The sequence below is a fragment of the Crocodylus siamensis genome, chromosome 1 (genome assembly GCF_052110815.1).
Source record: "Crocodylus siamensis isolate JL-2025a chromosome 1, ASM5211081v1, whole genome shotgun sequence".
Lineage (NCBI taxonomy): Eukaryota > Metazoa > Chordata > Crocodylia > Crocodylidae > Crocodylus > Crocodylus siamensis.
In genome coordinates this window covers 70,011,771-70,024,780 of record NC_143395.1, presented here as the reverse complement: position 1 = coordinate 70,024,780, position 13,010 = coordinate 70,011,771, and the positions used below count along the sequence as shown (strand labels likewise).

At 43.9% G+C, this 13,010-nt stretch overlaps 1 protein-coding gene across 6 annotated transcripts in view; it reads right to left on the bottom strand.

Moving 5' to 3' along the window:
* Window positions 1-13,010, bottom strand: part of CFAP206 (cilia and flagella associated protein 206) — a 29,521-nt gene that overhangs the window by 10,910 nt on the left and 5,601 nt on the right. For 5 of the 6 annotated variants that reach the window (XM_090036239.1, XM_090036274.1, XM_090036264.1 and 2 more), the window contains exons 4-9: window positions 12,363-12,453; window positions 10,411-10,599; window positions 9,985-10,143; window positions 7,000-7,208; window positions 5,084-5,203; window positions 2,603-2,801 (exon numbers count right to left, since the gene is read on the bottom strand). In XM_090036239.1, coding sequence (XP_089892365.1) covers window positions 2,603-2,801; window positions 5,084-5,203; window positions 7,000-7,208; window positions 9,985-10,143; window positions 10,411-10,599; window positions 12,363-12,453 — 967 coding nt within the window. The remainder of the gene's footprint in view (window positions 1-2,602; window positions 2,802-5,083; window positions 5,204-6,999; window positions 7,209-9,984; window positions 10,144-10,410; window positions 10,600-12,362; window positions 12,454-13,010) is intronic. The other variant, XM_090036256.1, reaches the window with a different exon arrangement.

Genomic DNA, 13,010 nt, shown 5'->3' with positions numbered 1-13,010 from the left:
CTTGGAACCCCTCTAAACCAATTTTGATGCTTGATCCTGACTCTGACCTCAGCTCTGTAATCTCAGCTTGTGATCTCCATCTCTGAACTCCTGTCCTAGACACCCCCCACTTTATTTCTTTCCCCTGCCTCTTCCTTTTTGTCTCTGCTCCAGGATTACTCTTATTCATGTCCTGTCTATTCCTATCTTGGACCTTCGGGCTTGGCCAATGGCTTGCCCTGACCATGACCTTGTTGTATTCTGGACTTGGATTGGTAACTAAGCTGATCTTGGCTTCCACTCTGGTTACTCCCTGACCTAGCATGATCCACTTGAACTGAAGTGACTTCAAAGTGTAGGGTCCTCAGTGAGATTATTGGCATGATTAAAGAACAACATAGACCAGATCCTCATCTACTTATCAGGTCTCTAAGTGCAATCCTATTTCACCCTCTCAAATCTGGGAAAAAGTTAAAACAAAAGGTGGATGGACCCTCCTCCTGCTCACTGCTTTTTGACTATCTTAAGGCTAAAACTGTGGCATGTTATAACAGAAAGTAAGGATTGTTAATATTTTTGAGGGATTCAAACAGGATGGAATGTGATCACACTTAGAGGCGCTTGTACACATGACAGCATTTAATCCCCAAGAGTTTATTTTATGTCCCCTAAATTGAAATGGTGGGTTTTTAATTGCTACCCACCATTTCAATATTCCATCATGTTACAGTGAGACCCAATCCTTTTTTCTTTTTTGTCAGACCTGGAGCCTGCCTGTAACCAGAGGGCAAGCTGCCAGTTGGCCAAGCAGCCCCTGAGCTGTGGGAGACCCCAGTCCTTCCCTCTGCAGCAGTAGTGCCGCATGGGGCCACCCAAGCGGGCTGCTAGTGGGCTGGGTGCTGCCCCAGCTCAGAGGCAGCATCCAGCCCGATCCAACTATTTCCCAAGCTTGCCTGCTGAACGCTGCTCCCTGGGCGGGCTCAGGAAACAGTTGTATCAGGCCAACTGCTGCCTCCCAGATGGGGCAGCACCCCACCAGCTAACAACCTGCCTGGGCAGCCCTGGTGGGTACCACCACCACCAAGGGAAGAAGCAGGACCCCCCCATACCTCATGAGTCGATCAGACCACCGGCAGCTCAGCCCCTGGTCACAGGCAGGCTCTGCTGGGGAAAAAAACAAAAGGACTGGGCCCTTTGCTGACTTCAGCAGGCACCTAGCTAAACCAAGAAGTGGCAAGGGACCTGATCCTTTTTTTTTTTTGGTGAAGCCTGCCTGCCTCTCCCACAGCTGGGGGGCTAGCTGCCACTGGGCCAAGCAGCCCCTGAGCTGTGAGAGGACCTGGTCCTTTCCTCTGTGATAGCAGTCCTCCCCAGAGCTATCTGGGCAGGTTGCTAACAGGCCAGGAGCTGCCCCAGCTCAGAGGCAGCACCCAGTGGACCCAACTATTTCCCAAGCCTGCCTGGGGAGTAGCACCCATGTACTGATCCTGCTGCCTTCCTGCCGCCTGGGACTGGGCTGGCTTGCCCCTGGGGTAGTATGGGGAGGCAGCAGAAGGGCGGCTGATGTGCTGGTGGCTAGAGAAGGCAGCAGGAACAGTGCACAGGGTGCTGGAAGCCCAAGTGGGCTCAGAGAAGCTCAGGCTCAGCAGGCTTACATTATAAAAAAAATGATTGGGCCCCTCACCGCTTCTGCTTTCGGAAGCAACAAGGGGCCCAATCCTTTTTTCTGCACAGCCCAAGTTTCCCCAAGCCTGCCCAGGCTTCCAGCACCCCCTGCACCATTCTCGCCTTCTCCAGCTGCCATCACACCCAGCCAGCCTCCTGCCGCCACCCCACACTGCCCCACGAGCAAGCCTTCCTACTTCCAGGTGGTCCCAGGCAGTGGGAAGGTGGCAGAGACAGTACACAAGGCACTGGAATTCCCAGGGGCTCAAGGAAGAGTTGGATCTGCCAGGTGCTGCCTCCAAGCTGGGACAGCCGCAGCCCACTAGCAGCTCGCTTGGGTGGCTCCAGGGGGCGCTGTCACCACAGAGGGAAGGACCAGGGTCCCTCACAGCTCAGGGGCCACTTGGCCCACCAGCAGGCTAGCAGGACTTGTTATGGGGAAAGGCAGGCATGTTTTGACAACAAAAAAAAAAAAAAAAGGATAGGGCCCCTTGCTGCTTCTGTCTCCAGCAGATACCTGCTGAAGGCAGCAAGGGGCCTGACTTTTTTTTCTGTGAAGCCTGCCCACCTCTCCTGCAGTCAGAGGGGTGAACTAACAGATGCACTGTTGCAGTTTGCAACACTGCAAACTAAACTACATCCAGATATAGTTTAGTTTGCAACAATGCAGTCATTTAAAACTCCCCAAACTGGCACACATGTAATGTATGATGCCATTAAGCCACACAAATTACATTTCTGTCACATGTACAAGTGCCCAGGTGCCTAAGTCCATTTAGATGTCTAATAGGCGGAATAGGATCTGGTCCTTCATCAATAAAAAGTTGCAGAGTCAGGCTTTGTGCAACATGTGCTAATCTTATGTATCAATGTGATGCTTTTTAGAAACAAGATTTTAACCACAACAAATCAAGCAAAGACTCGAAGTAGAAAAAGGAAGTTTAACAGCTTTTAATACCCATTGTTTCCTCTATCCTTTGCTGATCACTTTTCACAGTCACTCCTTCAAGATGAGACTCCATCATTTCATCAGGAAAGAGCTGCAAGTGAGTTCCCAAAAACTGATGCAGATTGACAGCTATATTAGTGAGGAAACTGAGTAGTATTATTTCATCCTGAAAACTGGTCCATAAGTTAGCAAGTGCTATAAAGACAGGCTAGAAAATAAAAAAAGAAAGATCTGAAATTAACAACTGCTTTACAGCTGTAGTATAAAATGAATTCTGTGCAGAACAGTTGCAGACACCGAAACATGTAACACACAGGGCCCAATTTTGCAGCCCTTATGCCTTAGAAATTGTTGGAAGGTTCATGGAATTTTTGTATATGGCAGAGTTTATGATTGGGCCTGAAGTTGAAGGACACTTTTGACATTTAAAGTAACAAAATAACGTGTTGGAGAAGCAGAATTTTGGGGGATGTTTCTGAATTACTGTATTTATTCACATAGCATACACCCCTGAATAAGAAACACACTTTGTTTTGGGAAGGCAGACCGAAAAGAGAGAGAATGGGTGGGGACTAGGTAGACTTCTACCTGCTATGGCACAGTCTCACCCAGAAGCATACTTGGCAGGGGTCTGGGAATTCCAGACATGCAGAGGGGAGGGGATGGCGGTGTGAGTGTCTCCTCATCAGCTTTACTCCCCATCATCTACAGAGATAACTCTCTCACAACTGCCTACAAACTGTACGTGGAATAGCACAGTGGTGGCTGCAAGGGGGTTAACCCAGTAGTTGTTGGCCAGGCAGATTCCTCTGCCTGCAGCAATGGGAGGGGTGAGGCTGAGAAAGGGATTCCTTTCCCAACCACAGCTGGAGCCTCGAGCTAGGAAACAAATTGTTTGATGTTTCCTCATTAAGACATCGCCCCCAATTTTTAATCACTAGTTTTCAGAGAAAAGGTGTGCATGGGAATAAATACAGTATACTGGATGAGAGCTTCTCTCCCAACATGGCTTTACAAATATAGAAAGGCCAATAGGAAAATAGGGTAAAGGGGTATTACTGTGCTAGATGCCATTTAGTAAAGGCAATCAAGATTCAGGTCACCTTGCCAGCTAACTGTCAAAAGACATATCAATATAACCAAATGCTGACAAACTCTTTGCTCCTCTGTTTCTGCCAGCTCCTAAGTGGTGTAGTACAAATACAGATTTGTGACAGACAGTAACAGTGTCAGAAAATGTTCTCACATTATAACATATTTCAACTCACCAAGGAAATGCCCAGAGAAAAAATTACATTCCTGGCTCTGCTTAATCAATGTTGAATTAACACTGGCACTTGCAAGTTCCAGGTCTTAATATAATAGGAAAGGATCATTCTCCTATAAGGAATATATTCAGCGAACTTTAAAAAAACATGCTAAAGTGATGTAACACATTAGCAGATATATGTTACTGAAACCATTATAAGAATTGGCAGCTGAGTACACTCTGGAATTCAGCAGTACCATTATCATAGTGAAATGCTATGGACAAAAGAACGAGAGAAACTAATGCTAAGTAGCAGTAAGGCCAGACCCTTAATTTGTAATTAAGGGAAATAGCACTATAATTCCTCTTTCATTAAATTTCAAGCAAAGTAATCAGTTTATTAAATCCCTTAACAAGCCTCCCTGCTATGTTAGAAACCTAGGCCCTATGCTACAAATTCTAAATAGTAACAGAGCAGGAATAGAGCATTAATAGTAACAGGGCAACTTCTCAGCAGTAATACGAAGATAACTAGGCTTGCTGAAGTAGTTCCACAATGGGGAGTGCTCTCTGCCTGCAACAGCACAGATGGAATCAGATATTTTGCTGTGTTCTGTTGCTGTCAGTGTTGAAGAAAAATATACAAGCAGACAAACTAGAGCAGACAAGATATTTGAAAAGGAAAACAAGTGGTAGCTCCTGGGGACGAAATATTTCTTCCAGCTTGTTTGTAAAGTGTCAAGCATATTTCTGGTACTCAAAACAATAAAAAATGAACGACATGGCATGGAAACAAAAACAAAGACAAAGAACTGCAGTGGACAGCAGGATAACAGGGAAATGTATCCCTGCCTGCAGCAATAGTTTACATGCAGTCATTTTCATTTATAGTCTGATTAGCTGTAATTGCTTTTCCCTGTTTAAGTGAATCTTTTACACAGCAACAGGGAAAAGAAATGGCTATAAGAAAGTGCAGTTGTAAAAGTATTATTATGAGTCACAGGACTCATGACAATTGTAACAAACACTTTTTTTCTTTTTAACTCTTCTTTTTTAATAAATTACCAGATTACAAGGTTGAATATCCCTTTATAGTTCACCTGGGGTTGCTGATATACTAGACAAAGATAAACTTATATGATACTGCAGTACAATTTTTGGTTAGTGCTTTAATCAATAAAAGTTATTTTTCTAATCATTTCTGATTAAGAACAGAAGGGGTTTTCCCTTCAAATGCTTACAAAAACTTGTGATGTAGGTACAGCTGTCTTTGCTTGAACAATGCTTTTTAAGTGCTCCATTTGTGCTGCAAACTGCTTCTGCATCATTTCAACTTCTTGAGCACATGTGATCACATCCGACTAGCGAGAAAACATACTTCAGATAAGAAATGTGATAAGCAAAACAATTCAATCTCTAACAGAATGCATTTGTACTTATGTGCTCAAGCTTCTTTTGGGACAGTTCTGTTTTAAGGGATGATATGCAGCTTAATTTTTAATGAAATATACTCTTCCTGCTGCACAGCTCATGCACATTTCTTTACTCTAACACATGAACATCCGGTTTTGTAAAATAAAGCTTTATAACTAGAAATCCACAACTTACAACCTTTTACAATAAGAAAGAACAGCATCAGAAATCATAATTAAGATCTATCAGAATCTAACCAACACAAGATAAACATGGCTTTTTCTTCTTTTGCACCTTTAACATAACATAGAGAAGACTTGCAAAGATGCATTCTTTTTAATTTAAGGAGAGATTTTTTTTTAGGAATAACAGGAACATCAAGTTGTGTTTTAGATGACTCAGAAAAGGTCTTTCTGCATATTTCTAAGGTAAAAATTGTAAGGACAAGTGTACTAAATCCTTAACAAAGAGACCTTTTCTCTCAAGTATTTTAATTCCATAGGTGTTAACAGAATCAGCATTTTAAAAAGTCAAATAAAAATTACTACTCATTTCAAGTAACCAGGTTCCACATTCTAGGTACACAGCATCATTATACTTCTGGTTTTCCATTAATCCACAGAGTTCCAGCCGGAAACACAACCTGAGTCTCTTATAGATAAATAAGAGGAGAAAACCTGTATCTTTTGATGCCTCTTCATACAAAAGGAAAGAACCTCCTCCCCCCCATCCCCGCCACAGAGTAACACAGGGATAATGAAACTGCCAAAATGGTACAACCCATTAGACCAGGGGTTGCCAACATACAGCATATGTGCTACAAGCGGTATAGAAAAATGCTGTGGGCACCATGCAAGCCCCAGGTGCTCAGCAAAAGGAATCCTTGGAATGGAGACAGCCGGACTGCAACCTCTAGCCCCATCAAGTGGAGGAGGTGAGATAAGAGCAGAAAAAGGACGATGCTGAGAACAGGTGTTAGATGTTGCCATCAAGAGCCCAGTTAACCTTCCCTGGCCCTGCAACCACTGCTGCATTAAGGACTTTGGATCTTCACTTGCCATATAAAGCTGTGGGTTGCAGGGCAGAGAAAGGTTAAAGTGAGGAGGAAGGAAAATCAGAGCAGCGCTCGGGGAGGAGACAGCACATAATTTGTGGCACGCCTTTCAAAAAGGTTGGCCACCACTGCATGAGACCAGGGATGCTCAACCCCCAGCCTGCAGGCCAAATCCCACCCACACGATTGTGTCATCTGGCCCACAGGGCTACCCATGGATCCAGAAATTTGATAGTAGGGGAGTACTGGCACCACTCCCCTGCTGCAAATGTCCTGATCAATGGGGAGCCCCAAGTCCTGCACATTAGACAAGGAGCAGCACCAAGGCCTGAATTCCAATCCCTGTGCGAGGGGCTGATGCCAGGCCCCTGGAACCCAAACTTGGTACATGGGGGGCAGAGAGGGGCAGTGCCAGGCCCAATGCAGCCTGTGCAGCCAAAAAGTTGAAAATGACTGCATTAGACCAGCATGTCATGTGTCTGCTAGTTGTCTATAACAGGTGCTTTCAGAGACCATTAGTATCATGCAGTCACTGGAACTCTTAACTTCATTGACTCCAACAGACTTTGAATCAGATTCCTAGGTTCTGTTATTTCCAGTTTTTGGGATGGGAAAGTCTGTGTTACTTAAGAAGTGAAGCATATGCAGTTAACTAAACACTCCACAAGATGTGACACAATATTATCTCACCAGAATGATGCATAGGAAGGCTTCATGTTGTCTCACGTTGAACAGTGCTTCCTTCAACATAGTTGATCCTAGTTGTATATTTCCCTGTAGATTCTCATGCACTGATTCCAGAAGAGCTGTGTAGCGGTGAGCCATCTGCTGGGAAGCATGAAGCTCTGCATCAATAGACTGTGTGGCTGCTGGGATAGCTTCATTCAGAATAGCTGGCACTGGTCAGACATTTAATGAGATACACAAGAAAGTATCAGATACAGAGAAGGATCACAGTAATTACCATTGGACAACTACTGTTTTAGTTTTGGTACTATAATCAAAATGATCCTCCAACCTTCTGGTGAGTTAAATTCTAAATCTTTCACGTCACATTTCCAAAGGTTTTTCCCTGGAACCAGCTATTACATGTCCCACTGAATTCCCCAAAAATATGATGCTCCTATGAGGAAAATACTAAAGTATATTCCAGGATAGGGGGAAGTTAATTTTTTTCAGAATCTTGGAGCTCAGTTCTGGACTGAGACTGATTTCTTGCATGACTTTGGACAAGTCACTTAACTTCTGTACTTCAGTTTCCCATCTATAAAATTCAGAGTAAAGATATTTGCCTCCTTTGTAGAGTGCTTCAAAATGTAGTGTTTGTAAGAACTATGGGTGCCTACACCCAATTAATTGTGTCTAGCAGATTCCAGTGTCATGTGTATCAACATCCCCACGCTGAAAAATAGCAGCAGGGGTGCTTTAACTAAAGCTCGCACAACGAGCTTGAGTTAAAGCGCCCCGCCATCATTTTTTCAGCATGGGGACGCTGATACATGTGATGCTCTGGAGGAGCATGGGGACGCTCCGAGAGCTGCTCTGATTAAAGTGCCCTCCCCCCCACCCTTTCTGGAGTATATCTATAAACATGCAATATGAGCATTAGCAATGATTAAACTCAGATACATTTAAAGATCTAAAGTGAACTGCTTCACTGGAGAAAGTATTCTAGAAAACCCACAAAATCCCACAAACTCCACAGAAGGAATCAACAACCTTTTAGCTGATAATTCTATAAATGTCAAACTCTAATGAAGAGGTGTTGTCAACTGAAGGTGTAAGCAGGTCAATATCTACTATGTTTGTTTTTGGATATGCAAGTAGACATCTATGCAGGCATAAGACCTAAGTGGAAAGTTATCTGCTCTAGATGCAAAAAACAAGGTTGTGTTGTACACTCCTCCATAGATGGAAATTCTAATATTAAAAGTAGTTGTAAGCAGCAGAGGCAATGTACTGCAGTGATGTCTATGCTGCTAGAGAGAGCACCAAGTTAGCACTGGTATCAGTAGCAATTTACCTGCAGCAACACGGAGCTCTGCACAGGTCAATTTATTCTGTTGAAGTGCAAGGCAAATTAGCACATGCAAAGTTTCTGCTGCCATCACTAGACTGCCTCCATGACCTGAGCTGTCTGCAATGTAAATATCCCTCAGGCCTTTGGCAGAACATATTCTCTCTAATTCCTACATTCCCAAATGGTAAAAGTGGGACAGTACTTCTGGCTCTATGTTTGTGAATTGCAGTGAAATCCTTGAATGAATGATGCTAACATGCTGAATATAATCCTTTTGACTATGTACTTAATTGTTTGCATATTTTCAGCTCATAATATCATGTATTTTTGCATTATCTGTATACAGGTATTGCCGTATTGAATATTTTTTCAGGCAGTTTGTTAGCCTATGAAAATACAAGTAAACAATGTAGGTTACAATATACTGCATGCTATATTGTATTTCCACTGACAAGCCAGATATTGTATTTACTCAAATCCAAGATAATTTCCCCCATCAATATGGGGAAAAAGTCTTGTCTTGAATTTGAGTATGGCCCTGAGGTAGGCAGCAGTTCAGATCTGGCTTTGGCCCTGGGATGAAGTCGAAGCTGAGACACCCCTGCCCCAAGCCAGAACGGCTCATGTGGCAGTTGCGGGGACCAACTATGAGGTTCAGGGGGAGCAACCTACAGCCTGCCCCCACCCACGCTTGTGTCTGCCCCTCCCCACAGTTGCTCCACATGCCTGTGCCTGCCTCCCCAACATCTACAGTGGCCTTACCTTTTACTCCAGCTCCAGTTTCTGCAGTCCCAACCTGGCCCTGCCATTGCTTCTTCCTGATGGGACCAGGCTGGGGCTGACTGCCCCAGAGCCAAAGCAGAGCTGCAGCAGAAAGTAAAGGGGGGAGGGGGCAGTGGCCAAGCAGCAGGGTGCAGGAACAGGCATGGAGGGGCAGGCCACAAGAGGCATATAGCAGGGGATAGGCAACAAGGAGGGACAAGTTGCAGGGGAGAAGGCATGGGTGGGGAGCCAGACACAGGGGACAAGGGGTGAGGGGGAAGGAAGAGAGGGCAAAGGGCAAGAGAACAAGAGGTGGGGGTCTGGCCCCTCACCACCCCCAATACTGCTTTTCCCACCACAGTAGTGAGGGGCATGAATTTAAGTTGACTGTCTATTCATTAGACTCTATACACTCGATATAATAACAAATCTATAATTTTGCATGTACAGAATCAAATTATTGGGAGGGGTCATCTGAAATTCAAAATTATCTTGGATTTGGATAAATACAGTATATTAATAAATAGTTAAGGGTCATTTTGCAGTGAAATATATATTCAAAATATATTCAATAATGTTAGCTTTTAGGGGTTCAAAAATAAGAAGATTAGGTAAGCATATATACCTCTCCAAGCAACTGTTTTATTCCATCTCAAAAAGGCCAGAACATGAGTTTACACTGTTTTGATTATTAAAGCCACAGCTCAAAACTTAAAAAACAGATCTTTGAGAATTCAGTATCAGAAAAAATTACACTGCATTATCAGAGTGTCTGTCTGCTCTGCCCCAGAGTATTCTAACAGCTCCATTATAAACATATATCAAATTAAATGTATGTTCTATTGTAAATATTTTGCCAGGGCTTTATGATGTCAGTTCAGTGATATACCTACCGTCATCAATGCTTTCTCCTCCTTTTCCAGTGTCTTTGTTGAATAACCGAATTCCTGTAACAGTCATGGTTAGCTCTTTCAGCTGTCGCTCTTTGTCTTTCTTACTGAGTGAGAGAAAGACTCCCATCTCCGTCTGAGGAAACACACTCTGCAAGGCAGCTGGAAATTATTTTAAAATAGCAGTAAGCATAAGAAGAGGAACTAAAAATGCAAAGATAATAAAAACACCTCTTCCTAAGGTACAGTAGTGAAAAGAGCCAAGTGCATGATAAATTTGAAAAAAAGAGTTTAGGTACTCACAAATGCTTCATTTTACCATACTCCTAGCTAGTGACTGAAAAATAACTAGCGTGGGCAACAGAATCAAGCTCAGATTTGATTTTCCAAAAATGGAAACTCACTATCACAGTGTAAGTGATTTCTGACCTGTTGCCTCCCTGACAGCCTTGATGTCTGTTGGAGATCCAAGACCTGAGCGCAGCAGCACATAACTAACAATCTTTTGGTAAACACTTTCCAGTTCTTCTCGTGTACGAGCACGGCTGTCTGTGATTTCTCGGGTCACAGGAGCCAGTCTGGACTCTACAATGTGATGCTGTTCATTAAGTAATTCAACTGGGAAGAAAAGAGAGTTGTAAAGGGTAGGTAAAGCAAAGTATTTTTCTCATTTTCACTGTACCCCACACACCGTAACAGAATTTTTACTACTTGTGCATTCCAGACTCAATCCAAATGCCAGCAGGCTTTGGGAAAAGACCTTTAGTTTGGCTAAGTTTAAAAATCCACTAGTAAAGTCAGTGCTAGTCAAGAAAAATCTTTCAACTTTTTTTTTTTTTTTTTTTACAACTTATCATCTCTTAAAGGTAAAGCCCCAGGGCTCTCAGCCTTCCCTGTCCAATGAATTTTGCTGCCCTCTGATGTTCATTATTCCTCTTTTTTGTCCTCTCATCTTTCTCCTTTCCATGTTCAGTTGCTTGGAGCGGACACTAACCAGGGACCAATGTACTTATCTTTGTTATAATAAGTATTGTAACTCATTAATTCACTAGGAGCAAAATACTATTATTTTGTGGAAAAAAAATCTCTGAACCACACACGCAATCTATTTAAAATTAAACCGGCTCTATTACAGAGGCTAGCCACCTTCTGCTGCTGTAGTCCACTACTAACAATCTGACCTGCCCTGTAGGCTGCAAATCCCTACTACCCAAAGAGCACATGTGGCCTGCACTTACCCTCACTTCCAATCCCCAGTCCTAACAACAGAAGGGTTGTGGAAGAGATGGGTATCAAAATGTGAGACTGGATCAGACAGATTAAACCTCTGTGGCACAGATCTAACTTCTTTATGGTCTGCATCTGGCCCACAGGCCACAGGTTGTTGACTCAGGCTGTGCAAAGCTTCGGTAGCGAATTTGATTAGGAGGAGATTCAGTCCAATTCACCGGCCGAAACTCCGAATCTGAATTGAATCGGGAGACCCATTAAAAAATCCAAATTGATTCGGAGAGATTCGGAGATTCATCCATAGACTATACAGGCAGCAGTTCTTGACAATGGTGGACACAGCTGCCTCCACCTGGTAAGTCTGTTGTGGTAGGCAAAGGGGGAAGGGAATGGGCACGGGGGGAGGCAGATCAACACCTCCACAACAAGGGAGGGATTGGGGCTAGGACAAGCTGCCCAGCTGGGGCAGCACAGGAATCAGGGAGGGGGGCTCCTGCCACTGCATGCCGCTGGTCCAGGAACTGCTCTTCCAGTGGCTCTTCTGGCAGCTCTCACCACCAGTACGGGAGGACATGGGAGCAGGCGTGTATCTCCAGATCTGCGTGGGGCAAGGTGGGCTGGGGCGCGCTCTGGAAAGCAAGCCCCAGCCACCAGGCTGCGCTCCATGCAGTGGGTAGAGCCAGGGCTGTGCTCCAGGTGGCTAGCTCCAGCCTGGAGCCCAGCCCTGGCTCCGCCTGCCCTGCCAAGCACAGCCCAGCTGTGGGGGCTTTCTGCCCAGAGCATACCCCTGGTTCTACCTGCCCTGCAGAGCACAGTGGAGCAGGGGTTTTGGGGGGGCTGCAGCCATCCTAAAATTCCCCATAGCCCTTGTCACCACTCCCACCCCAATCTGGGTGCACACGCCCACCCCTTGTGTGACTTCTGACCCCATTATACATCCTCCTTGTTGCATGCATGCTGTAACTCTGCATAGCATAACAGACCTATCCAAATTTATGTTTATGTTCTTCTACAGCATCCATCCCCCTCAGATTCTGATAAGTGCGTTTAATACTCCAATACAAATAAATATAAAATACATATTAAATAATACACCTAGATAGCATTTTATCATCTCACATATATTTAATATTTACACAAATTAAAATTACCTCTGTTTATGTAATTCATATCAAAGAAGACTTGCATCTTAATGGTATCCAAGGATGGATTTGTTGTGTCAAGCAGTCTATCAATACAGAGCTAAGAAGAAAGACATAAGTGAATCTTTTCCAACCACTTAGCAAATTCATAAAACATCAACAGCAACATTACTATTTCAAAAGGAACAAGTTAATTCTCCTCCACAAATTCTCCTGCCATGAACTGGCATACAAGGGAATGAAACATCCATTCCTCACCTACAGAACCACAAGAATAAAATATTGCACAAATTTTGAAAATAATTTATACCTCAGAACAAAAAGGCCTTTTAGGAAATTGATCAAGTTTCAGGTTTTGGGGATTTTCAGGCTGTGATGGTGGCTAGGAGTACCTACCACCAACTCCATCTGGTGCAAGCTGCAACCCCTTTCTCAGATTTAGATTTGGCTACCATTGTCCATGATTTCCTAACTTCAGGGCTAGATTACTTTAATGTATTCAAGGGGCTACCAATTCACAAGTGTTGGTTTTGGGGCTGCCAATTCCAAGTCTTGGTTTTGACCTAGAAGCCTATGAATCTTCCGTACCCCACATGCCTAAGGGACCGCCTTTTCCTTTGCATTCCATCATGATCCCTAATGTCAGCTGAGAACAAC